The following is a 24,012-nucleotide window of genomic DNA, read 5'->3' as shown; positions in this document are numbered from 1 at the left end:
AGCTTGATGGCCTGCAGCCGCACCACAACCCCCTCCTGACCCTCCTTGCTGCCCCCTCCCTCCTCCTGCTGCTGCGCCGCCGCGGCCGCGCTGCCCTGGTGCCTGCCGCCCCGGCCGCCGCTGGTGTCGCCGCCGCCGCTGGCGCTGGCGCCGCTGCCCGGCTGGTAGCCGTTGGCTCGCAGCGCCTCCATGAGCTCCGCATCTGTGGGGATGCAGGCCAGGCGGCAGGCAGGCAGCACGCTGCTGCCGCCGCCGCCGCCACCCGGCCCGGCCCCGGCCGCTGCCGCCGCCGCCGCTACTTGCCCCGGTAGCCCGTAGTGAGCATCCAACATGAGGCAGTCGCCTGCCTCCTCACCCTCCGCCTCCGCATCCGCCTCCCCGCTGCCCTGGGAGCCTCCCGCGCCGCCGCCGCCGCCGCCCGCGCCGCACCCCATCAGCGCCATCAGCGTCACAAACGCCGCCCCCGCCGTCTCAGCATCGGCGCTCTGCACGGCAGCCAGGCAGGCAGCCAGGCAGGGTAGGGGTGGCCGCCCGGCGGGAGAGAAGATCGTCCTACTGCCGCAGCCTGCCCCTGCCCTGCCCTGCACACCCGCCCTGCCTTTCCGTTCACCAAAGCACACAGACCAGCTCGCGAGCGGCGGCTGCACGCATCCCCCCGCACACCCGCACATGCATCCCCGCACCCACCAACAAACCCACCCACACACCCGCGTCATGGTAGCCAGCAGCGCCTGCACCAGCGGCCGGCCCGCCTCGCCGCGGCTCAGCGCCAGGCTGCGCACAAAGCCGGAGCGCAGCCCGGCCAGGAACATCTCTTGCAGCACCTGCGGTGGGCGGCAGAGGGTGCGGGCGTGTGTGTGGGGGGATGGGTGCGTGTGGCCGGCGCTGCCAGGGGCAGGGTCGATAGGGCGTCAAAGGGAGGGAGGGCTGAGGGAGGCGGCCAGGGGGGTCAGGCGTGCAGGCTGGTGGGCGCAGCCAACCCGCTCCTGCAGGCTCCTGCAGGCGGCCGCGCCGCAGGCGCCGCAGGCGCCCCAGGCGGCGCACCCGCTCCTCTGCCTCGTCTGCCGCCGCCGCCTCCAGGCCCAGGTCCAGCCCCAGCTGCGCCTGCGCCCCCTGCATCGCCTCCAGGTACCCGCCATCCAGCTCGATGCAGGCAGGCTCCTGCACCAGGCAGGCAGGCAGGCGAGAAGGCGGGCAGGCAGGCAAGGATGGCGGAGCGGGCGTGGCGGGAGGGAGGCCGTCGGGAGGCGAGGCGGCGGTGCGACCCTGGCACGCCGCAAACACGGCAGCTCGGCAGCACGGTGCGCTGCCAGGAAGCCGTCTGTCCGACCACGCGGCATGCGAGCGCGCCGCTTGTGCCAGCCCGGGCCTGCCAGCAAGCGCCCGCCAGCCCCTGGCCCAGCACCCAGCGCCCACCTGCGGCGGCGGCAGGGCCACCAGCACCGCCTCGTGCTCCCGGAGCTCCTCCAGGTTAACCCCCAGGGTCAGCTTCTCACGCAGCTGCTGCATCGCGGCCGCAGCCGTCTCCGCCGCCGCCTCCTCCTCTGCAGGCAGCGGGCAGGATGGGCAAAATGGGAGGGTGCAAGTCACGGGGTGGTGGTGGGGGGGGGGGGGGAGCGGAGCAGGCACAGATGGCGCTGCATGATGATGCAAGATGAGCGGCAGCACCACCTGAGCTGCCTGGCTGGCTGCACCTCACCCCCACCTGCTTGCTCCTGCGCCTCGCGCTGCACCCGCACCACAGCGGCCGCCCGCGCCTGCTCCGCCTTCTGCCGCGCCTGGTGCTTGGCCAGAAGCGTCTTTTGCAGCCGCCGGTTGGCCTCAAAGCTGAGAGGGGCAGGGGCAGCGGCCGAGAGAGTTTGCAAGTGGCGAGCGGCGGCCGCGACTTGCAGGCGGCCACCGGAGCTCTGCCTAGGGCAGAAGATCCCTTGTACCCATAGCCATTCTTCCCAGCCACCCTGCTCACTCTGGCAGCGAGTCGAGCAGGAGCTTCAGGTCGTCATCGCCACCCACGCCGCACGGCAGGTTGCCGGCGGCGCTGCCCGCCATGTTGTTGCGGGGTGCAAGCACAGTCGGTGCAGCCCTGCCGCTTCCAGGGAGCTCTAGCAGGGAGTCCAGGCTGCGTGGCGGAGCAGAAGGCAGGGAGTTGGGGCAAGGGTGGTGAGGGGAGTTCCGAAGCCTTGCAAATGCGGCGGCAGCCTTTGCGGTGACTTGTGCCGATCGCTCACCCGAGCATCCAGGCTGCGTGCAGGCGCCCAGGAGAGGGCCAAGGTTGAACGCGGGGGGAGGTCGCCCGGCAGCCGTTCAGCCCACCTAGCACGATATCTCTGAGTGCCCAGAGTGCACTGCTTCGTAAAGGTTGCAATAGGGGCGCTCCAGCCCTGCTGCCTGCTGCGCCCGTGCTGTGGTGCTCAATCAAAATTGCGCCTCTTGCAGGCATCCCCACCAATGCCCGCCACTCCACGGTCGAGCCTGAATCATATCCAGCCCGAATGAAGCGCTCGGGGAGCCGGTCCCTCGATGACTGGGCCACAGTGAAGCGCCATGCCCCCGACGCCGGCTTGAAGCAGCCTGCCGGGTGAGACAGCGCGCAGAGGTCTGGTTGGCGGCCCTGCAGGCTGCAACTGGAGCCCCAAGCTCAGTGCATAAAGATTACCTGACCTGATCGTTCTGCCCTGTTGCTTGCACGCCGCTGTGGTGCAGTCCCAGGGCAGGGGCGAGCTCGGGGCGCGGCTACGGATTGGCCTCCAGCGGCCTGCAGCGCGCCGGCAGCGGCAGCGTGGGCGCCGATACCTGCAGCGGCGGAGTGGGTGTGGCCAGCGCCCCACCCACCCGCGGCCTGCCCGAGGTGTGCAGCCCTCCGCCCTCCAAGCCCCTCAACTTTGTGGGCCCTGTGGAGGTGCCGGTCAGCCCCTTCTCCAAGGTGCCGGTGCCCTGCAGCGGCGACGCGCCGCCCTGCCCCTGGCTGCACGGCGGCGAGGGCGACAGGCAGCAGCAGCCCGCGGCAGGCAGCGAGGAGGAGGAGGAGGAGTGGGACCAGGAGAACCAGCAGCCGTACGGCCCAGCAGCAGAGGCGGCGGGGACGCCGCTCACCTGGCTGGTGAGCCCCGTGAGCCGCGGCGGGCGGCCGCCGGCCTCGGCGCCTCTGGCCATCCCCGCGCCGCGCCACCGCCATGGCGCCGCCTCTGTGCTGTCACCCGGCATGCCCACGCCCGCGCGCGACACGCCGCTCCCCTCGGCCGCCGCCGTCATCCCGCTGCACCACTGCCCCAGCTTCAGCTCCTGGATGGTGTCAGCCAGCCGCCCGCCCTCGGCCACGCCGCAGCCCGGCGGCGGCGTGGCCGATGTGGTGGGCAACGTGCTGGCCGACGTGACTGCGGCGCGCCGCTTTGACGGCGGCTGCCCCTCGCACCTCGACCTGCTGCTGGCACAGCTGGGAGACACGCACTACCCGGCCTCTGGTGAGCCCCGGAGCGGAGCGGGGGTGGGGACGAGGCGCTTGGGAAGCTGCCCCTTGCTGCCGCTCGAGGCGCACGCACGCCAGCTGATGCCATGCTCTACTGACCGCACCACGCCGCCCGCCTGCCCCGCCCCGCCCTGCAGTCATGCAATGGGAGCAGGAGGAGCTGCCAGAGAGCCCCACCGCGCCTGAGTGTGGCCTCTGAGGCAGCGACAGATGGCGTCATCGAGTCGCCCGCTCAACAGCAGCAAATCAGACATGAGCGGCACACAGCTAACTCTCACAGCCCATACAGACCCCGACGCAGTTAAGGAAATCCACAGGTGCAGCTGATCTTCTCGCTTCTTTGACATTGTTTGCCAACCACACATCGTGCGAGCTGGCAATCATTTCCCGGCCAGCAGCTGGCTCTGCGGCGATGGGAAATGCCCCACCATGCAGCTCAGCACGCCCTCCCCTGTCTCTTTCTTTCCCTCTCTGGTTTTTCATTGGTGCCCTGCTCAGCCTAGGATTTACTCCTTGCATGTCGCAGCATGTATGCTTCGGCAGCTGCGCCTCCTGTTGCCCTCGTCACTCTCCAGCCCGACAGACCCACCCTACTGCCATGCAACCTCTCATTCTCGCTACAATGTTTCCTCGTGCACGCTTGCAAATCTTGCGCCATGCATCGGCTGCTTCGCTTCATGCAGCGCCGCCCATTTTGACCCAATTCATGCATTCATGCATAACGTGCCCCCTCCGCTTCGCGCACGCTCCTCGCACCCATTTCGTGTCAAACGCATGCTGTGTTCTAGGTCTCTCTCCCCCAGTGCAGCAGCCAAGCCTCGCAGCATTTCCCCTGTACTCGTGGGCCGTTTGTGGGCCGCCCCATCTCCCATCAATCGCATTGCTATACCTCACACTCACCCTCGCTGCTGTTCCAGGGTAGGTACAGCAATGCTAGCACAGTTTAATGCACACACCCCGAACGAGAGGCCGGGCGGGTGACTCTGGCGGCGCAGGCGCTCACTTGCGACGCTTGCCGCCTGCGGTGCCGCCACCAGAGCCCGGCAGCGGCTTGACCCGCAGTATGCCCGGCCTGAAGGCGCCGCCGTCCTCCATCAGCCCCCGGTCCACCTTCTTGCCCTTCTCCCGCCGCTTCTTCTTGCCCATGCCCTTCTGCTGGATCATGCCGGCTGCGGGCAGGGGCAGGGGCAGGTCGGGGCCGCCAGCCTTCAGACCCCGCATGCAGGCAGGGCTGGCCGGTGGGCAGGCCGCAGGCGCGACGCGGCAGCGCAGCAGGCGCAGCAGCATCGCAGCACAGCAGCGCAGGGCAGGCCGACCAGGCGCATGGGCCGGCGGGGGAGCCGCACCTGCGATGCCCTCCAGCAGGGCGCGCTCATCCCGCTGCGCCTGCTTCCTGGCCATGCCGTGCCCAATGGAGGCCGGGATGCGGGGCCGCGCCGCCGCCTTGGCCCCCAGCTTTGCCAGCATCTCAGCCTCGAACTTCTTCTTGCTCTTGCGGTCCAGCGCAGAGGCGCCTGCGCAGCGCGGGCGGGCGTGGCGGCGGCGGCGGGAGGGGTCGGCATGGGCAGCGGGCCAGCAGCGGTGGCATGGCGGTGCGATAGAATAGGGTGGCTGAGACACTCCGCAGCAGGCAGGGTGCGGCAGGGCGCCGTGCAGGAGGCACAGGGAGGCAGTGATGCGATGTGGTGGGGATTGGAGGCAGCCACGCAGGGGCTTGGCCCGGCGAGCGGTCCGCTGCGGATGGCTGTACTATGTGCCCACAGCAGGGTCGATGTGGGGGCGTGGCAGCGCGGCGGGCAGCCGGGATGCCGCCTGGGAAAGACTCCCAGGGGCGGAGGCTGGAGCAGGGTGGGGGCGGGCGAGGCCGCGAGGGGCCGGCACCTGCCGCTGCTCCCCCGCACGCAAAGGCGCTGCCGCGCCCCATGCAAGCATGCCAGGGTGAAGCACACCCCGGTTCCGCTTTCCCTTCTCCAGAACCGGCACATGCCAGCTGTGCCAAGCCTAGCCAGCAGCAGCATGCATCAACAGCAGCGGCATGCATCAACAGCATACAACCTCTGCCTCTCGGCCTCACCATACAGCTGCACCTCTCGCTGCATCTCCAGAAACTCGGCACGGCTGACGACGTCCTCCGCCTCGCCGCCCCCGGCTGCGCTGCCGCTGCCCGGCGTGCCGCCAGGCACCCGCCGCCGCCCGCTCCCGCCCTGCTCGCCGGCGCCACCGCTGCCGCTGACGACGGCTGGCTTGGACGACATGAAGCGCTTGCGCTCCGCCTTCAGCCTCGCCGCCTCCTGCACACGCTGCTGCTGCTGCGGGGTGGCAGGCAGGCCGCCGGAGCCGCCGGCGGGGCCCGCCCCACGCGGCCCCGGCGCCCTGCCGGCGCTGCCGACACCGTTGCTGGCACGCCGTGCTGCCGCCTTGCCGCCTCGCCCTTCAAAGATGTGCTCAACAGGGTCGACAGCTGCTTCCGCCCCGCCTTCTCTGCCGCTGCCGCTGCCGTCGCTGCTGCCGCCGGCGTCGCTGTCGCTGCTGCCAGAGTGTGCTGCCGGTCTGCTGGGCGGCGCAGCAGGCCTGCGGTCATCATGGTCATCAAACATTTGCAGGAAGCGCTCGCCTGCAGGAGGGCGGGCGGCGGGGGGATGGCGGCGGTGGCAGGGTGCACAGGGAAGGCAGGTGCGTGCATATCCAGGCTCTGCAGTGCTTCTTCACGGTCACGATTCCGAGGGCCCAGGCTCTGCAGTGCTGCCTCTTGCTGCCCGCGGCACGACGCATGCGGGGGCGCACCGTAAGCAGCCAAGCGCTCAGCGAGCGCCGCATCGCCCTCCGACTGCTCCTCCCGCTTTCGTTTCGACACTGGCTTGGCCTTGTGGCCCACAGGCTTGGCCATGGCTCAGCTTCTCTATGGTTGTCACTCTAGGAGCCAGGCTGGGCCCAGGCCCGAATCGCAGATTGTCGGCCAGGCGCAGTGCGTGTGTGAGTGGTGGCTCTCTTCGCCACGGCGCACATGCCAGCCTGGCGTGACTGGTGGCCATCGGAGGCTCTAAATGCATGGATCTCGTTTGCAGCGTCATCAATCACCGTGGCAGACCTTAAAGCTTCCACCGAAAGCCAGCCATGGGTCTCCAGCCGACATGTGGAGTCCGCCACTCGCTGGAGCAGCCTCGACTGCCGCTGCAGCAGCGCGATCGCACATTGAGACGGCCACAGCCGACGGCAGCCGCAGTGGGGCAGCCATTCTGCAGCACATGCGGCGCCGGCGGGCGGCAGCGGCGACAGCGGCGACCTGGCAGCTGCATACCGCAGGCACGGCCCTGGCATTCGAGGCGACCGTCGCCTCCATTGCATCACCAGCCAGCAAGGGCTTCACAAGTCGAGGCTCCATCTCAAGGTGGTTTGCCGAAGCATTGCACAGCTCTCAAGGCCAGCACGGCAGCACGGTGCGCCCGGCCTGCCTACCCATCAGTGCGCTGCCTGCCGCCTCCCTCCCTCTCCCTGCAGCCGTGGCTGTGGAGGATGCCTGGGCGCTGCTGCAGGAGTTCAGTGCCAAGGAGGCGCGAGGGCTGGCCCAGACCTTCCTGGACTCCCGCGACAAGCGGCAGCGGCTGCGGGATGCGCTGCTGGTGCGGCAGCCTTCTGCCCCCTGCTGCCCCCCTGCTGCTACCTTTGCTGCCCCAGGCCGCCCGCCGCTTGCCTGCTGGTATGCTGCTGCTGCTGCTGCTGCCCCGATCTGCTCGCTGCTTGCCTGTGCACGCAGGTGGCGGCTGCTGCGCCGTACGTGCCGGCGGGGTGGAAACCCGAGGCAGCGGACTCTATGGTGCTGCTGGGGGTGATGGCCTCGGATGTGCGCCTGGCGGTGCGCGCCCTGCGCGACTACTGCCAGGCCCTGGGAGTGCCCTTCAAGGTGGGCGCCACAGCGGAAGGTGCCGGCCCATACATCCTGGTGACAGCCGGCTTTGGCATTGCGCCGCCCTGCCAGCAACGCCACGGCCAGCTGCTGCTGACGGGCAGGGCAGACTACCGAGCACCGGCCGGCTTGTGGCCGGCACACTGCCGTGGCCTCCGACAGCCCAAGCTTGCTTGCCGCCGCCGCCTGGTCTCCGTGATTGCTTACCCCCCTGCCTGCCTGCCCCCTGTCCCGTCCTGCATCTGCCGCAGATGCCGGAGAGCCGGGTGCCGGGGGTGGCGGCGGCGCCGGCCATCGCGGGCCCCGCCTATGTCAAGTACAACTCTGCCAGCGGGCTGTGCTATGCCACGCGGTACGAAGGGCGGGACCGCGGCGTGCTGGTGCAGCTGGGGCAGCAGCAGCTGGGGCACCTGCCCCTCGGCCTCCATGACGAGCTCATGGCCCGCCCCGCGCCGCCGCTGGGCTAGCAGGCCGATGCCAGCTCGCTGTCAGCCACTGGAGCCTCCCAATGTGACTCTTCCCTCCCAGACGCAATTCGTGTATATCACCTGCTCAGTAGCACAGGGCTCTCTTGGATTCCTCAGTGGGGGCTCTCTGCCCGCCAACGCGGAGCAGCGGCGCCGACATGGGCAGACATTGCTCCGCTTTGCGTCCAGGGGCCATCGGTGATCGAACTTAAGCCCTTGAATCTCAAAATTGAATCGGGGGCAACATGTGTGCTCCCCAACCGCTGGTCGCGGGAGCAGCAGCGAGCTGCAGCGGTACGCCAGGCGTCCTGCACCCAGAGCGCAAAACTCTGCTGAGCCAGCCGCACCCGGCATCGTACTTCACTCCTCGACGCACAACCGCCTGTTCTGGACGTCTGCAGCCCGCTGAGACGTCACTGTCTGCCCCCACCTGTCGGCTACTCCTCTCAAACCGCCCCTCGACAGCCGCCTCTCTGGTGGCTCTGACCACGTAGAATGGCGACCAAGGTAAACCGCGGGAGCCTACATCCCTGCAGGCCGGCAAGCCAGGCCCTCTTTGCTGCAGCAGGCTGGTGCACCACCCTAAACCACCTGGTCCTCGCTGTTGGAAGAGACAGAGCAGCAGCGGGCTGTTGCAGCAACATCACGGGGAAAAGCAGCGGCAGGCGATGGGGTTTGCGTCACGCCAAGCCATCCCCCGCCCCTCCGCAATTGCAGAGCCCCGCCAAGAAGGTCAGCCGCAAGCCGGCGGCCAAGAAGCTGGCAAAGAAGCCGACCAGCAGCAAGAAGCTGGCCAAGACCACCCGCAAGATCGCGTCCAAGGCGCAGGCCCCTGCACCGGCGCCAGAGGTGGTGGCGCCCGCCCCCGCAGCTGTAGCGGTGCGTCTGTCTGCCATCGTACCAGGCGCTGCACAGGCCATGCTAGGTGAACCCCGTTACCACTCCCACTTCCTCCTGTGTGCCCTTGCAGCCTGTCGCGCCCGCCAAGACGCCCAAGAGCAGCGCCAAGAAGCCGGCCGCCAGCAGCGCCAAGAAGAGCACGGGCAAGAAGGCCACCCCCAAGGCGGCCAGCACCGGCAAGAAGCCGGCTGTGAAGAAGACCACCGCCACCAAGAAGTCCGCTTCCAAGGGAAAGAAGGGCGGCCCCAAGGTGTGTGGGTGGGTGCAGGAGAGCAGGGCATGTGGGTGGGTGGGTTGGGGTTTGATGGATGCTTCAGGCGCCCGGGTTCGCCACGGCGAGGGCGCGCCAGCGCGGCGCCAGCCATGCGCAGCCTACCGCCGCCGCCGCCCCCACCGCCGCCACCTGCTGCGACGCTCCCGCTGGCTGCAGCAGACCGCTGCTGCCCCTGCTGCCGCAGCCCCTGCTCCCAGCTCTGGCGCTGGCCTTGTCGGCGGCATCCTTGGCGCTTGTTCGGCGGCTGTTGCCGCACTGAAGCGGCGGCTTTCGGTGGCGTAGGAGGATGTGGGCGCCCGCAGGCAGCAGCCTGAGGCTATCGTGCATGGCAGCAGCCTGGTGTTGTGCTGGGCGGATGGAATAGATGGGCGCTCAGCGACCAAACCGCACGGTCAACCAGTTGTGTTGAACTCTTGTGCACTAGTGCGGCGCTCAAGCAAGCGCGGCAGCAGTGGCAGTGGCGCCGACATTTGAGCGCTGCCTGGCCAATACTACGTAATTGCTCCTGACTGAATTGAGCACCGCAACCCACGCTTTTGGCTGTCACCCTCCCCTCCCGCACCCGCGCCTCGTGAGGCGGCATGCCTGGTCCGTTCTTCCTTCGTGCTGCAACTACTCAACGACTTGTTGTATTGCCCTTCGACCAATGCTAAATTGAACCACCGACTGCACCCTCCTGTAAAGCAGCTGAATCAAGAAGCAGGTGGTGCGGCACACAGCGGCGGCAGCGTGGCGGGGCCACCTCCCTCACAAAGAAACCCGGCAATCGCGCACTTCTCACTTCCCATCGACGATGATTAGTCCCGTGCACTGCCCTGCTCAGCCGATGAGCAGGCCAGCGCTGGCGTGCCATCCATTGCCAGGGAGCGACTTGGCGTTGCAGCCACGGCGCGCAGTTTTGCGATGTGCATGCCCAGATGGTTGCGATGCTAGCGGCAGCAGCGCTGTGAGGGACGCTGGCAGTGACCGGCGGCAGGACGTGCCGCCACTAGCGACGCCGGCGACAAGCAGCCGCAGCAGCAATGCGTCACTGAGCCGGCGCCGGCTAGGAGCTGCGGCCTTGTCTACTGCAGCAGCAGCAGCAGCGGGAGGCCTGCAGTCAGCCCTGGCGCCACCAGCGCTGGCAGCGGCAGCCTCGCCCGCCAGCCCCGCCGCCAAGCAGCAGCTTCGCGAGCTCAAGGTGCGCTGCCCTCACTGCGCGCCGCACTTTCATCTGCGTCTCATGTACCCTGCTTCCTACTGATTCGCCGCTCTCCGCTGTGCTCCCGCACCACAGATGGTGATGCGGGTGACTGCCCTACGGGGGTCGGTGCCGCAGCAGTGGGTGGCCGACCTGCAGAGCGCCATGGAGGGGTACGGCGTGGTGGCGATGGAGCAGCGGTCCCAGCTGGCAGACATCTACGCGGAGCTGGTGGGCAACAAGTGAGTCGGGTGTGGGCAGGCATGCCACGCGCCGCCGCAGCGACTGGCTCCTGCATGGGCATGGCAACCATGCAAGCATGCAACCGCGCTTCTGGGCCTGCACCAGGCAGCGCTGCTGTGCTGCTGCCACTCCGGATCAGGCAGACACTGCCCAGCTCCTCAGCCCCGGCCGCTGCCCACAAGCTCAACATCACGCCTGATGACGGGGCGGTGCTGCGCTGCCTGCTGCGCCTGCTGTGCAGGGCCACCAAAGGCCGCCCCACCAGCGTGGATGCCGTGACGCTCGGCGACACCTGGCTGCAGCGGGCGATCGCAGAGGGCCTGATCCAGCCCATCCCCGACGCCCGGCAGTACAGGTGGTGGGTGAGTGCCGCCTGTACCGCCTGTACCGCCTCCGCGCCACAGCCTGGTGGCGGCAAGCCTGAGGCGCCTGCCAAGTCGGAGCCTTAGGCGATCTGTGGGCTGGGACGGGGCAAGCACCCACGCCATGCAAGGCCTCCGGCCCACGCAGCGCGTGGGTTGAGGCGCCTGCTGCGCGTGCCGCGCCTGCTGCGTCCGCTGTGCAGGCCGCGCTGTACCCGCGCTGGCAGCAGCTGGTGTGCCGCGACGGCGCCGGCCAGCCCGACCCGCGGGGGGAGGTGTGGGCGGCGCCGTACCGCTGGGGGGCGACGCTGGTGGCGTACCGGCGGGACAAGCTGGGCAGGTGCGGGCGCGGGGGCAGAGCTGCGGGCGGCCAGGCCTGTCCTGCAGCAGCCACGACCCCCCTGGATTGGTTGGCATGCTCAGCACGTTGTTGCGGTCCGTGCTGCCAGGCAACGACAGCAAGCTGGCTGGCCGGCCTGGCTGCGCCTGCGGCTCCCTGCAGGGCGGACGGCGGCGGCGGCGCGCCCATCCGCGACTGGTCCGACCTGCTGCAGCCGCAGCTGAAGGGCCGGGTGGCTTTCATGGACTCGCCCAGGTGGGTGTGCTCGGGGGGTGGTGGGTCTATGAGATGGAGATGAGGATATGTGAATGCAGCATGGGTTGGCTGGTGGCGATGGTTGTGGTTGTGGTGGTGGGTGCGGGTGCGGCGGGTCCCAGCGCCTCGCTCGTGGGGCAGTCGAGCGCCTGCTGCCGCTCTCACAGCCGGTCAGCACAGCCTAACCGTCAGCTGTGGCTGTCTGCTTTGCGCCCAGGGATGTGGTGGGGGCTGCCCTCAAGACTCTGGGCCTCGGCTACAACTCCTCTGCCGCCGACATACGGCGCTGCGGGCTGAGCGAGCAGGATGTGCGCACGCGGGTGCAGCGCCTTGTGAAGCAGGTGCGCTGGAGGGCAGGACGTGATGTGGCTGCCGCTGTGAGCTGCAGGGCTGCTGGGCTTGGCAGCCCAGCCAGCCAGCCAGCCAGTTGTGGCGCCGAGGTGTCCAGACCTGCATACGTCCGCGCCCTGCTGCTGCTGCTGCCGCAGGTCCGTGTGTTCAGCAGCAGTGACCACCTCCGAGCGCTTGGGGCAGGGGATGTGGATGCAGTGGTGGGGTGGTCAGGTGCGCATCAGGGGAGGTGTGGGGGGCAGGGACAGGTGCTCATCAAGCACATCCCCCTTACTGCCCGACTCCTGGCACTCCTGGCATGCCTGCCATACGCCTCTTGCCATGCTTGCCTGAGATCCGCCCCCAAGGGAGCCCTGCCCCACCCCTCCGCCGCTGGCCCTGCAGACGACCTGCTGCCGCTGGTGCTGCGCACCAACAACCTGGAGGCAGCCGCGCCGCTGTCGGGCACCAGCCTGTTTGCAGACTGCTGGTGCATCCCTGCGGCCGCCGCGGGCGGGTAAGCCAGGGCCTCGCCGCCGCGTGTGTGCTTGCGGGAGAGATGCCGTAGCGGCACAGTACCATACCAGGACTGGCACACCCTCTCCAGCGCTGCTCTGCTGCCTGGTGTGGCGCCGTGCAGTGCCGAGGATGGCGAGGCCTCGCCCTTGCTGCCCTCCTGGTTGGAGCTGGGCCTCCAGGTAAGGCGGCAGCCCCCAGGCGGCACTGCTGGTACAGCCGCCACCTGCACCTGCACTCCAGCGCCTCGCGTCTGTGGGCGGCTTGCCTTGCTGAAGGCAGGCCGCCTCCCAGGCCTCTGCCTCCCAGCCTGCTCCCCGCCTGCCCCTGCCCGCAGCCGGTGCATGCGCAGCGGTCCAAGGGCCTGCGCGGCGGCGCCTCCCCGCTGCTGCTGCCGGGCGGGCCGACGCGGCGCGGCAGCGGCGGCGGCTGTTCGCTGCTGGAGCCTGGGGAGCCGCCCAGCGGCAGCAGCCAGCTGGAGCAGCTGCTGCCCAGCCGGGAGGTGCTGGAGCGCAGCGAGTTCCTGCTGCCGCTGGACCCCGAGACCAGCCAGCTGTACCGCAGGGTACTGCAGGCGTGAGGGGTGGCGGACACCAGCTGTGAGCATGCAGCTTCCTGACACCTGTGAACTTGCACGTGGGAAGCGGTACCCACAGGCATTGTCATGTCACAAGCGAAGCGGGTATGTGGGAACTTGGTGTGCCGATTGCCGCTGGCCGGCAAATTCAGCGGGTGCATGGGTATGAAATGGGCGCGGCAAAGGAATAAGCGGAGGACAGGCAGAGATGAAAAGCGTGGATGAGAGAGCAAACACCCAAAACGTTTCCGACAGAGCTCGAAGCCTGCTCAAGCAGCTGCAGGGGCTGGCTGGATGGTCTGGCTTGTGCTGGCTGGCTCAGCAAGGGCCGCACGCCCAGTTGGTGTCCCTGTCTATCACAGTGATGACCCGAGTCTCGGCGGGACAGGCCGCAAACACGCCCTGCAGCAGCAGCAGGAACCAGGGGCGCTCCATCACACACCATCCTCAAGCTGTCGAGTGGCCAGGCACTGGCAGCAAGGCGGCGCCAGGCACCGGCACCAAGCCGCGGCAGCAGGCAGGCAGGCGAGCGGGCATCTGCACAAGTCTCACCTGCACGTTCTTGCGCCGGGGACCCACCGCCGCGTCGACCGTGTACTTGGGGCAGGGCCGCAGCGCCGGCTGGCTCTTGCGGCTGTTGATGCGCCCGGTGCGCAGCACCTCTGAAATCTCGCCCCGCCCGATGAACCTGCGTTCCGACAAGGTGGCAGTGCCGCCCAGGAGGTGGCGCAGGGTGGTTGGCTTGCTTTCGGCCCCCCTGGGGCACCGGGCCCGCTCAGGGCACAGATGCAGCATGGCACGGGATGGAGCGAGCCGACCGCAGCACGTCATGCGTGCATTCCAGCACTTGCCACCAGACCCGCACCTGCAATCCATCCTGCATGCCGCATGCTCGGTGATGGCCAGCGGCCGCCGCAGCATGGCCGACAGCACCTGCTTGTCTGCTCTGCTCTGCTGGGTGCGGCTCCACACATTCCACGCCCACAGCGCTGCATGGGGTGCAGGGGTGGAGGCGGGGCGGGGTGCATGGAAGCGTGTGCGTGTAATGTATACACGCACGCGCGTCTGCAGGGTCACAGCTACGCAGACAGGCTCGGTCAAGGCATGGCCTCACCTGCAAAGCCCGCCCCTGCTGCCATCAACCCCCAAAAGCTGCGGTCCTTCTTCCGCTTGCCGCCGCCGCCGCCGCCGCCCGCTGCTGCCGCCGCCTGCTGCTGCTTTTGCTTGCCCGGCAAGCGCGTGGCCTTGACATTGCTGGTCGGCACATGCTTGCCAGCAAACGCCTTCCCTGGCTTTGGCTTCTTGCTGCCCATTTGGCGCAGCTGGCGGCGAGCAAGGCGCTGTGCCGCCGTCGGCCTGCCGCCGCTCGACCCTGCTGGCTGTCAACTGCTTCAGGAGGCCCCCTCTCTCTTACTTAACACAGCAGCTCTCCAACTCCTGCCGCAGGCCTGGCGCCAAGAAACGAATCGAGCAGTCTCGCAAGTGGCGATGAATGGGTTTCGTGAAGGGGTGGGGAGACCGTTGATGGACCCGCAGACACACCCTCGGGCCGGTGAATTGCAAGAACTGGCCAAATGCAAGAGCTCACGCGAGTTTTCCTGGTGTTTTCTTCCCAGCCCGTTTTCGCTCAAATGGGCCTCTGTCGGCCTGGGCGCCGACACAGCGTAGGTGTTATGGCGCCGCAGTAGCTGAGGTGCCCATGGTGGTCCAGAAGAAGGACCTCCTGCAGGTGAGCTTCACCATCACACTCGTGTTGGGGCAGGCAGGCGGCCCCCAGCTGCCCGCAAATGTCATGTGGTGCTGCTGGAGTCGGGGGCAGGCCGCCCGCCAACACCCGCCCTGCCGCCCTGCCACCGCCCGCCGCGCCGCCTCACTGCGCCGCCTCTCCGCTTCCACCCTCCTCAGGAGGACATAGCCATCGCCAACCATGCCGAGCTGAAGCCCATCAGCCGGGTGTGGGAGAGCACGGGGCACGAGTACGACGAGGGCCTGCTGCGCACCGCGCTGCTGCAGCGCCAGCAGGCCGAGCTGCGGGCGGCGCAGCGGGAGGGGTGGGTGCCGCCGCCGGCGCGCCTGCACACCCTGCTGCCCTCCTTTGCGCCCCCGGAGGGCAAGGAGGAGCAGGAGCAGCCCGACACAGGCACGCTGTCCACAGCCACCAGCGGCGGGCTGGCCGCGATGGACGCCGACGACGACGCTGCGGCGGCTGCGGCGGCGGCCAGCCAGGAGGAGCATGGCGCGGCGGCGGCCGCCGCCGCCGCTGCCCGCCTGCTGCGCCGCCAGCAGCGGCACGCGGAGAAGGAGCGGCGGCGGCAGCAGCTGCTGCGGGTGGGTGCGCGCCTGCGTGCTGGGTTGGGGCCGCTTTGCAATCTAGGCTCGTGCTGCTGCATTGCCCATCCTCCCTCCCTTCTGTTCAGCCCCAGGCGCTGCCGGCGCTCCCATGCACCCCACAGCCTCCCTCTTCCCCTCCGCCCCGCCCATCCTGCCCCGCAGGAGAAGCAGGAGGCCAAGGCGCGGGCGCGGGCCGAGGCGCGGCGCCGCTTTGCCGACCAGCAGCAGCGCTGGGAGGCGGCGGTGGCGGACAAGCGGCAGCAAGTTGCGGACCTGCAGCAGCAGGTGGGCGCTCCCTTTTTTTTTTTTTCCTTCTTTCTTGTTGAAAAAGCAGCAGGGGTGCGCCTGCCACGGCGCGGATCGTGGCTGGCAGCCAGCGGCGCCCCTGGCATGCAGCCCACGCTGCCGCCCTGCCTGCCCACGCTGGCCGCCCTCCCGCCCTCCCTCCCGCCTGCCCACCAAGCGCTCCCTCCTGCCCCGCCCCGCCGCGCTGCGCGTGCCCCCGCAGGCTGGCGAGGCGGAGGAGGCGACGCGTGGCGCCGAGGAGCGCATGCGTGACCTGGAGGAGCGCAAGCACGCCATGTTTCTGAAGCTGAAGAAAGCGCTGGACGAGGAGGCGGCGGAGAAGCGGCGGCGGCAGCAGCTGGCGGCGATGGAGGAGGGGGAGGTGGCCACGTCGCCGGCGCCGCGCGCGCAGCTGGCGCCGCCCCCCGCCGTGCCGGCCACCAGCGCCGGCAGCGGCATGCGCTCGCCCGCTTACCCGCAGCATGGCGGCATGCCGGGCTTTGGGCTGCCGCCGGGGAGGGCGGGCGGGCCGGGGCCCTCGCCGCTGCTGGGGCCCGACCATGCGGCAGCGCCGCTGCAGCCGCCAGGTGGCGGCCCCGGCGGTTACGGCAGCGGCTTCTACGGCGGCGGCGGCGGCGGCGGCGGCGTGTGGGAGGACAGCCGCAGCCGGGACGGCTGGGGCGTGGGCGGCGCGGGCAGCGCGGCCAGCACGCCCCGTGGGCCCCGCGACATGCTGCCGCCCGCGCTGCTGGCGGGCGGCGGCGGCGAGTTTGGCGGCGCGCGGCCGCGCGACGGCTGGGGCGGCGGGCCGGGCGGTGGCGGCGGGCCCAGGGACTGGCTGCCGCGGCGCGGCGCCAGCTTTGAGGAGCGCAGGTGAGGCTGGCTGGTGGCTGCTGCCTGGGGGCTGCCTGGTGGCCGCGTGGCGGCGGGCGGCCTGCCGCCAGGGCGAGGCCGGGGGCTACCAGCTTTGCCCATGCGCCTGCCTACTCTGGCTGCCCGCCCCTCCTTCCCCTGTCCACACACACACACACACACACACACGCCTGCACACCTGCCGCAGGCCGCCGCCGCGGGAATACCCTCGGGAGGGGCCCGGGCTGAGCCGGGAGCCCAGCGGGCGGGACGGCGGCGCCACCAGGGACGGGCTGGGCGGGCCCATGCTCGGCCGCGAGTTCAGCGGCAGGGACGGCGGCAGGGAGGGGCCGGCGCCGGGCGGCCCGCCGCTGGGGCGAGAGCTCAGCATGGGCGGCGGCGGTGGCGGCAGGGACTTTGGCCCCGGCGGCGGCGGCGGCGGCTGGGAGGGCCCGCCCCGCTTCGGCCCCACGGGCATCGCAGGCGGGCGCATCGGCAGCGGGCGGGCGCCGCCGTTTGACGAGCGGGAACGACTGAGGCTGCAGCAGCGAGAGGGCGGCGCCCAGCCGCCGCACGACCCCATGCCCGACCGGCCGTACGGCGGCGGCGGCGCGGGCGGCAGCAGGGACGGGTGGGAGCCTGGCGTCGGCGGCAGCCGGGACGGCTTTGCCAGCCGAGGCGACAGCTGGGACGGCTTTGGCGGAAGGGGCGACGGCAGGGACGGCTTTGGCGGGCCGCCCAGCTTTGGCGGCGGCGGCGGCGGCAGCCGGGACGGCTTCCCGGCCGGCTTTGGAAGGGGTGGCAGAGGGCCGGGCGGCTGGGGCCCAGGCGGCGGCAGGGAGGGCAGCAGGGGCAGCTTTGATGATGGGAGGGGCGGCCGCGGCGGCTCTGGCAGCGCTTATCGAGAGCCGCCGAGGGGGCGGTAGTGGCCGGCAGCCGCATGTTCCCCTGCCGCTATATGCGCATGTCCCCATGCATCCCGCTACAGCAGCACCAGCCTTCTCGCATGTACAATAGAGCAGCTATCATCCTTAGTTTACAGGCAGCGATTGTGCGAGGTGCGGGGTATGGGAGTTCCGGGGTCGATACTACATACAGGGAAGGGAGGGGGCAGGTCACTCCGCGTCGCTCTCAGCAGCCCAGCGGGTGCTCTCCTCGGCTCCCGCCTCTTTGGCGGCGCGCTTGCCGACGCCGCCCCGCAGCTGCTGCTGCTCCTGGCGCCGCCGCTGCTTGAACCAGTCCAGGGCCTTCTCTCGGGGCAGGCGGTGCAGGTCCCACAGGCTGGAAACAGCCTCGTCGCTGGGCCACTGCAGGCAGATGTTCGATTATATATATATAGTCAAAGGCAAGCTGGAAAGGTCATGGCCGGCAGGTCGCGGAAACGCGGGACATGCGCATGGCATGAGCAGCATGCAGAGCATGACAGTGCGGGCACAGCAGCAGCGGGGTGTGTAGCGCCGCGGGAGGCGCCAGCGCAGGCCGCACACCTGCGTGCGCGTGAAGATCATTTCGAGGGTGGCCTCCGCCTGCCGCCCCAGCGCCTTCTTCTTGTGGTAGTGCTTCCAGGCGGGCGTACCGCCGGGACCGTAGCTGCCGCCCGGCCCCGGCGCTGCCGCTGGCCGCTTCGCGGCGCTCCTGGCGCCGGGGGCTGCCGCCCGCTGCGCCTGCGGCTGCTGCAGGATGGCTTGCCGCTCCGCCGCCGCCTGCTCCGCTGCCACCTGAGCCTCCAGCAGGCTCTGCTGCGCCCTGCAAGTGGGGCGGCTTGATGCAAGAAAGGTAAGCCTGACTGCAGCGGTGATGTGCGTGTGCAAACAGCAGCAGCGGCTGCAGCACAGCCAGCAGCCGGCACTTGTGGCGGGGCTCACCGGTCGGGCGGCGGCGCGCCCTTCAGCCACTGCAGGACTGTCTGGCGCGGCAGCCCCAGCTCCTTGCAGAGTTTCTCGACCTGCGGTTGGCACCATGGCAGCCTCAGTGTGGCGCTACTGCTGGCGGAGACGCGCCCAGCAGCACCGCACTCACCTTCACTTGTCGCCGCCCGGCCGTCAAGGCCTGCTGCAGCTTGGTGACCTGCCAGGCCTCCAGCTCGTCCCCAGCCGCCCGCACCACGACTGCGGCGCGATGGCGGACGGGCAGCCGTAAGGCCGGCCGGTTGGGCGCTGCTTGTGTGCTGAGATGCTGCATTCTGCAGGCAAACATGGCTGAGCGCGCGTGTCTGTGGTGGGCGCAATGCATGCATGTGCATTTACAGGCCCGCCGGCCAGTGTTTCTGGCCCTCGTGGCAGCTTTGGCGATGGGCGGGCGATGAGGACTGCTGTCGCGTCCAAATTTCGCCAATCAGCTGGCGATGGCACATTGAGGATTGGCGAAATGCGGGGGAGCCACCCTTGCGCCTGGCACAGCGCAGCGGCCACATGCGGCGCCGCTGTTGCTTTGTCGGCACTTGCCTCCCTTTTGGGGGACTGGGGGCGAAGCCCCCAGCAAGCTGGCGCTTGTTTAACACTATGGAATGAAGTTCCTGAGGAAAATTGGCCATTTCTCCTCAAAATATTGGCGATGTCAGTCATGGGGGCTGGCGACGCGCTGGCGATGTCGCCCCGCCGCCTGCCCTCATTTAGCCAGCTCTGGCTGGCGATGGCCTTCGGCCAATCGCCAGCCAGAGCCGTTTTTTGGCCCGATTTCGCCAGCATTTGGCGATTTCGCCAGCTTTCAGAAACACTGCCGCCGGCCCGCCGCCCGCTGAGGTGGCGGCGGCCCAACAAGAGGCCGCCGGTTACACCACGAGATACAACAAAAGAACGACAAAAAAATGCCCTGCGGCCCGACTGTGCCTCAGCGTCCCAGCACCGCAGCCCGCAGGCGCGCCTTGGCATCGCTCGGCAGAGTGGTGCACCCCTTCAGCACCAGCGCCTGCGGCAGTGGCGGGTCGGAAGCACAGTATACCATTGATGGACACAGACATTAAAATACCTCTCCCCAACCAAAACAAACACACTCTTCCTGGCACAGCGGGTATCATGAGAGCATTCAGCCCAGCGCCGCAGCGTGCACCTTGCGACGGGGTGCAGGCGCCTTGCCGCTTGCGCCGCCGCTGCCCTCGCCATCCTGCCGCTCGTCGGCCTCGCCACGTGCGGCCTCCGGTGCTGCTGCGCCGCCGCCCACATCCTCGCTGAGCTGCACCTCCCGCAGGTTGCAGCAGTTTTCCAGGTCCAGCTGAGACAAGGTGGCGGTGCCCAGCCTCACATCCTGCAGGCAGCGGGGAGTGAGTGGCGGCGAGTGGTGGGTGGGCAGCACAGCAGAAGCAGTAGCCGAGCAGCCAAGCAACCAGCCAGCGGCCAGGCCTCTGGAAGGCCACGCTGCACGCCTGCATGGCCACACCGCACTCAGGAAGGCGTCCTGGGGATACCTTGCACCAGCTGCCACCCCAGCCAGCCAGGCGGCAGGACGCTCACCATCAGGCGGGCGCACCCGGCTGCCCTGAAGTGGCACAGCAGCGGGCTGGCCAGCAGGACCTGGCGCAGCAGGCTGCACCCGGAGACGCTGCAAGGAGGAGGGGGGGGGGGGGCAACAGACGGCCTGCTGCTCAGCACGATTGACTGACGCCGCACCTGGGCACCCTGCCTGGCGCACCAGAGCAGCAGAGCGCTGCCCGCCATCCCACCCACAGCTCGACTCACGCACCTGACCGTGCGCAGTGCTGTGGCCTCTGGCAGCAGCAGGCGAGGCAGGCTGATGCAGCCGGTGAGGTCCAGGGAGAAGCACTTGGTCAGGGATGCCGCGCATGCCTCCAGGCCTGCACCCAACACACAGAGACAAGGCAACTGTCACTTTTGTGGAGGCAGCCAAGAAAGGAGCAGCGGCGCTCGCTGTCGGGAGGGAGCAGGCAAGGCAAGGCAGGCTGGCGGCGGGCTGCTCGACGTCACGCGAGCGGAAGACGAGGAGGCAGGGGCGGCAGCGGCGGCGGCAGCAGGGCACCCGCCTTCCGCGTCCAGCTGGCGGCACCCAAACAGGTTGACCTCCTCCAGCGCTGGGCAGCGCAGCTCGCCGGCGGACAGGGTGAGGCTGCTGCAGTTGACAGCGCGCAGCTCGCGCAGGCGCCTGCGCCGGTCGGGGGGAGGCGGGGAGGCAGGGGGTGCATCCTGAGGTCAGGGCGCAGCCAATGTGTGGGGTGGGCTGGTGCACGTGGGGTGGGGCTGGGGAGGGAGGAGGGAGAGTCACTAGCCACAAGGAAGGGGGAACCCAGCGGGGAGCCAAGCGATCATGTCGGCGCACGCCCCACCTGCACCGCAGGGTGAGGCTGCGCAGCTGGCCGCAGTGGCTGAGGTTGAGGGACTCCAGGCGGGACGCCACCACCAGCACCTCCGCCAGCTGGCGGCAGCCGTCCAGGTGCAGCGCGCGCAGCGGCGCCTCCGCCGGCAGCTGGATCGCCACGCAGCGCAGCGAGGCGCAGCCGCCGGCGCGCAGCACCTCCACCATCGCCTGCACGGCGGCAGGAGGGCGGCGGCGGGGCCACGGCAGGAGTGAGGGGGAGGTGCGGGGCGAGGCGAGGGATCCAGGGATCCGAAAAGGGGCGGCCGGGGAGGGGCGGGGCTGTGCGGCAGGAGCTGGGGTGGCGGCCCGCTGGTCTGACCCTCGGCTGGAGGTCCAGGTCGGACCCCAGGTTGGCGCAGCGAGACACATCCAACACCTGGAGGCAGGCGGCAGGCAGGCAGCAGGCAGCCTAGGGTGAGTTTACACAGAAGAGGCAGCGGCAGCGGGAAGGGACCATGGCTGCAACCAGCCAGCACAGCGGCGACAGCCAGGCCGCCCGCCGCAGGGCGGCGCCCAGCTGCACGGCTGGCGCGATGGCCAAGACCCAACCCCGCCGCCGCCCGCCGCACCTTCAGGCTCTTGCTGGTGGCGCTGCCCGGCTGGAGCAGCTGCCTGAGGCCGCGCCCGCCGACCGAGGTCTCCCGCAGGCACAGCTCCTCCAGGCCGCCCGCCGTCGGCCGCCCGTGCTGCGCCCTAGCTGCAGAGGCAGGGAGGCGAGGGGCACACGCACGCCGGGTGGCAAGCTGCCGGCGCATGCTGCCCCAACGCAGCCATGGCAGGCAGCCAGGAAGGCCGGCGCCCGGCGCGGCGTGCAGGCAGACGTGCATGCAGGCAGGCAGGCGGCGGCGTGGAGCAGCGTGGGAGCGCACACCTGCCGCAGCACAGCGTTCGAGCATGTCGGCGTGGCGCTGAGCGGCGATGCGCCGGACAGCCGAGTCGGGGCTCTCCATCGCCGGAACAGGCGCAGGCGCCAGGGCTGCCGCGGCCGGGGGAGGGGAGCCAGACAGCCGCATGCCGCCTACACCAGCCGCTGCATCCTTCTGCTCCCACGCCCCTTCCTCCTCCTCCTCCTCGCTGCCAGCGGCCGCATCTGGCTGGCGGGTGTAGGCCGACAGGCGTACCATGGCCGCATCCCCCACCCCCACACACCGCGACAGGTCCAGGCGCCGCAGGCCGGAAAATGTCTCGCACAGCGCCGCCACCACGCCGTCTGTCGCGCCGCCGCACCGCGCCAGGCTGAGCTGGCTGACGGGCACGCCGCTGGGCCTGCGTCGGCGCAAGGCACGCGGGTGGGGGGGTGTTGCAGCGGGCAGCCAGCAGCGCCACTCTACTAATGCTCCCTTGCATGCTGCCTGCAGGCAGCACGCGCTGGCTGCCACCCCACCGCCATGCAAGCCGGCCTCCCCCTCTGCCTCCTCTGCCTCCGTACCGGACCCACCCCACACCCAGCCCCCCACCAGACCGGGCCCCATGAGCAGGCCAGCTGGCAGCCACGTGGGCAGGCCGCCCACCTGTCGCTCTGCCCCAGCGCCACCGCCCGTAGCATGTCCTCGAACTCGTGCTGGAAGCGCAGGGCGGCGGCGCAGCGCCACAGCGACACGCCCCGCGCGCCGCCAAACGCCGCCACCAGGCTCCTGCACCCCGCGGCGGAAGGCGGGGGCCCGCCAGCCGTGAGGCCCCAGGCGAGGCGCCAACAAGCCCGGGATGAGCAGCAGGCGTAGCAGGCTGCCGGGCGTGCCCCAGACGCAGCGGATGCAGAGGGAGGCGGCCGCGCGCTGCGCAGCCCCCACCTGACCGCCGTCAGCGACACGCCCTCCGGCACCACCACCGTGGGCAGGCTGCGCCGCTGCTCACGCACGTACGCCGCAAACTCGCGGCACGTGCGCGCCGCCCGCGCCAGGTCCCTGCATGGTGGTGGGGGTGGGATAGGGGGGGTGGGTTCGGCTGCGGGGCAGGGCAGGCCACGGCAAGAGCTGCCGGCACTGTTGTGCCAGCCGCCTGCTGCGGGCCCAGGCAAGCAAGCGCTCGCCCGCAGGCTGGCGCTCACCGCAGCGACAGCTCCTCAAACACCAGCCACTTGCACTCTGTCGGTAGCGCATCCCAGTAGCAGGGCTGGGCGGGGTGGGCTGGCGTGGGCGGCGGCCCGGCGGCCGCCGTTGCCGTGCCAGGCCGCGCATCCCCCGCCGCTGCCACGCCTGGCGGGGCAGCGTCTGCGGGCTGCGCGGCTGCGCTGCTGCTGCCGCCGGCCAGGGTCAGGAGGGCGTCCATGGCTGCAGCTGCGTCGCCTCCGCACGACGCCAGCACGTCTGCCACCACCTCCCGGTCCAACACCCCTTCAAAAGACTCCTGCAGGGCCGCCAGGCCTGAGGCACCTGCCGCTCGCCCCGCGGCAGGCGACCGGGCGCCCGCCGCGGCACCCTCGCGCAGCCGGAAGCCAGGGATGTAAGAGGTGCCCGCGTCGCCGCCGCCGCTGCCGCGCCGTCCCTTGCCCTTGCCGCCTTTGGAGCCGCCCTGCCGGCCTCGCCCTGCCGCTGTTTCATCGGGCTCCGCTGACAGGAGCCAGGAGAAGGCTTGTTGGGAACGGGACGGGACCCCGCGTCGCCCAGAGGCGGACATCGTCCGGGCGCCCTTGAATATGCAGGACACTGATCAGGAGGCAGCGGCGATCGATGGAATGCCGCCTGTGCGCCCCCCATTCAAGGCTCGTCTGTACCTCGTCTGTACCGGGCTGGGCAGTTTTCAGCGCGAAGCTCACCCTCGACATGCCCCGGGGGACATGAGAGCATCTCGTTTCTCCCTGTTCGAAACACCAGCGCTATAATCTGCAATCCAAGGCTTGGCAGGCACTCGGCCCCATCCACCGAGGTTCGAGGCAGGCGACCTTCGGCCATCCCTGCAGGCTCCTCCTGCATTGGAGTGTCGCCCAGACACCAATGACGGCCCTTCGAGGCCCTCCTAGGGCCGCCTGGATGCTGGCGCTCCTTGCTTGCGGCCTCGCAGCGGCGGCAGCGGCGGACGAGGCACCCGTGCAGATGGGTCAGTTGGCTGCCTACCTGCCTGTCCACCATTCCACCGTACTCCCACACTCTTACTACGCCTCCCTACTTTCCATCACTCCTGCAGACTGGGTCTCCATGCTCTCCGACATGGTGGATGGCGACATGAGCGACGGCTCTCTAGACAGCTTCTTCGGCAACCTGCCGCTGGGCGACGACGGCATGGCCGACATCTTTGGGTCCCTGCACGAGCTGCTGGCAGGCATGGGGGACGCCCCCGCTGCGCCAGGGCCCACCACGGGGCAGCCCACCACCTCCTCCGCCGAGCCCACCACGCCGCCTGCTGGGCCCACCCCCTCTGCCGCCCCCAGTGCCGACCTCAGCGCCGAGGCCGCCAGCCAGCTGTTCAGCTCCCTGTTCGAAGGC

The 24,012-nt window shown here is 69.9% G+C and overlaps 7 protein-coding genes across 7 annotated transcripts; 3 read left to right on the top strand and 4 right to left on the bottom strand.

The window, feature by feature from the left end:
* Nucleotides 1–4,465: 4,465 nt before the first annotated feature.
* On the bottom strand, nucleotides 4,466–6,353 carry CHLNCDRAFT_133205 (hypothetical protein; the record flags this gene model as incomplete). The annotated part of the gene is made up of 4 exons (XM_005851723.1): nucleotides 4,466–4,635; nucleotides 4,813–4,980; nucleotides 5,541–6,080; nucleotides 6,251–6,353. The coding sequence occupies 4 exons, from the start codon at nucleotides 6,351–6,353 to the stop codon at nucleotides 4,466–4,468; spliced, it is 981 nt and encodes a 326-aa protein (XP_005851785.1).
* A 358-nt stretch (nucleotides 6,354–6,711) lies between these two features.
* On the top strand, nucleotides 6,712–7,837 carry CHLNCDRAFT_133204 (hypothetical protein; the record flags this gene model as incomplete). The annotated part of the gene is made up of 4 exons (XM_005852058.1): nucleotides 6,712–6,835; nucleotides 6,965–7,086; nucleotides 7,221–7,367; nucleotides 7,622–7,837. 4 exons carry the CDS (start codon nucleotides 6,712–6,714, stop codon nucleotides 7,835–7,837), a joined length of 609 nt encoding a protein of 202 aa, XP_005852120.1.
* A 2,866-nt stretch (nucleotides 7,838–10,703) lies between these two features.
* Nucleotides 10,704–12,224, top strand: CHLNCDRAFT_9420 (hypothetical protein; the record flags this gene model as incomplete). The annotated part of the gene is made up of 6 exons (XM_005852057.1): nucleotides 10,704–10,796; nucleotides 11,000–11,136; nucleotides 11,299–11,391; nucleotides 11,609–11,723; nucleotides 11,880–11,955; nucleotides 12,127–12,224. Coding segments are annotated over 6 exons (612 nt in total), but the record flags the coding sequence as incomplete, so codon positions are not given.
* Nucleotides 12,225–13,132: 908 nt separating this feature from the next.
* CHLNCDRAFT_133202 (hypothetical protein) lies at nucleotides 13,133–14,127 on the bottom strand (the record flags this gene model as incomplete). Its single annotated transcript, XM_005851722.1, has 4 exons — nucleotides 13,133–13,216; nucleotides 13,367–13,502; nucleotides 13,680–13,803; nucleotides 13,929–14,127. 4 exons carry the CDS (start codon nucleotides 14,125–14,127, stop codon nucleotides 13,133–13,135), a joined length of 543 nt encoding a protein of 180 aa, XP_005851784.1.
* A 386-nt stretch (nucleotides 14,128–14,513) lies between these two features.
* On the top strand, nucleotides 14,514–17,208 carry CHLNCDRAFT_133201 (hypothetical protein; the record flags this gene model as incomplete). Its single annotated transcript, XM_005852056.1, has 5 exons — nucleotides 14,514–14,543; nucleotides 14,720–15,142; nucleotides 15,308–15,430; nucleotides 15,654–16,303; nucleotides 16,491–17,208. The coding sequence occupies 5 exons, from the start codon at nucleotides 14,514–14,516 to the stop codon at nucleotides 17,206–17,208; spliced, it is 1,944 nt and encodes a 647-aa protein (XP_005852118.1).
* A 189-nt stretch (nucleotides 17,209–17,397) lies between these two features.
* Nucleotides 17,398–18,695, bottom strand: CHLNCDRAFT_133200 (hypothetical protein; the record flags this gene model as incomplete). The annotated part of the gene is made up of 5 exons (XM_005851721.1): nucleotides 17,398–17,589; nucleotides 17,770–18,028; nucleotides 18,148–18,227; nucleotides 18,302–18,390; nucleotides 18,665–18,695. 5 exons carry the CDS (start codon nucleotides 18,693–18,695, stop codon nucleotides 17,398–17,400), a joined length of 651 nt encoding a protein of 216 aa, XP_005851783.1.
* Nucleotides 18,696–19,111: 416 nt separating this feature from the next.
* Nucleotides 19,112–23,206, bottom strand: CHLNCDRAFT_133199 (hypothetical protein; the record flags this gene model as incomplete). Its single annotated transcript, XM_005851720.1, has 13 exons — nucleotides 19,112–19,189; nucleotides 19,331–19,525; nucleotides 19,732–19,819; nucleotides 19,961–20,072; nucleotides 20,108–20,145; nucleotides 20,255–20,377; nucleotides 20,559–20,758; nucleotides 20,910–20,966; nucleotides 21,160–21,287; nucleotides 21,462–21,856; nucleotides 22,102–22,224; nucleotides 22,381–22,494; nucleotides 22,638–23,206. 13 exons carry the CDS (start codon nucleotides 23,204–23,206, stop codon nucleotides 19,112–19,114), a joined length of 2,220 nt encoding a protein of 739 aa, XP_005851782.1.
* Nucleotides 23,207–24,012: the final 806 nt, after the last annotated feature.

Source organism: Chlorella variabilis, assembly GCF_000147415.1.
Source record: "Chlorella variabilis unplaced genomic scaffold CHLNCscaffold_1, whole genome shotgun sequence".
NCBI classification, from domain to species: domain Eukaryota; kingdom Viridiplantae; phylum Chlorophyta; class Trebouxiophyceae; order Chlorellales; family Chlorellaceae; genus Chlorella; species Chlorella variabilis.
Note: the sequence above shows the minus strand (reverse complement) of the source record. Positions and strands in the feature narration are given on the sequence as shown.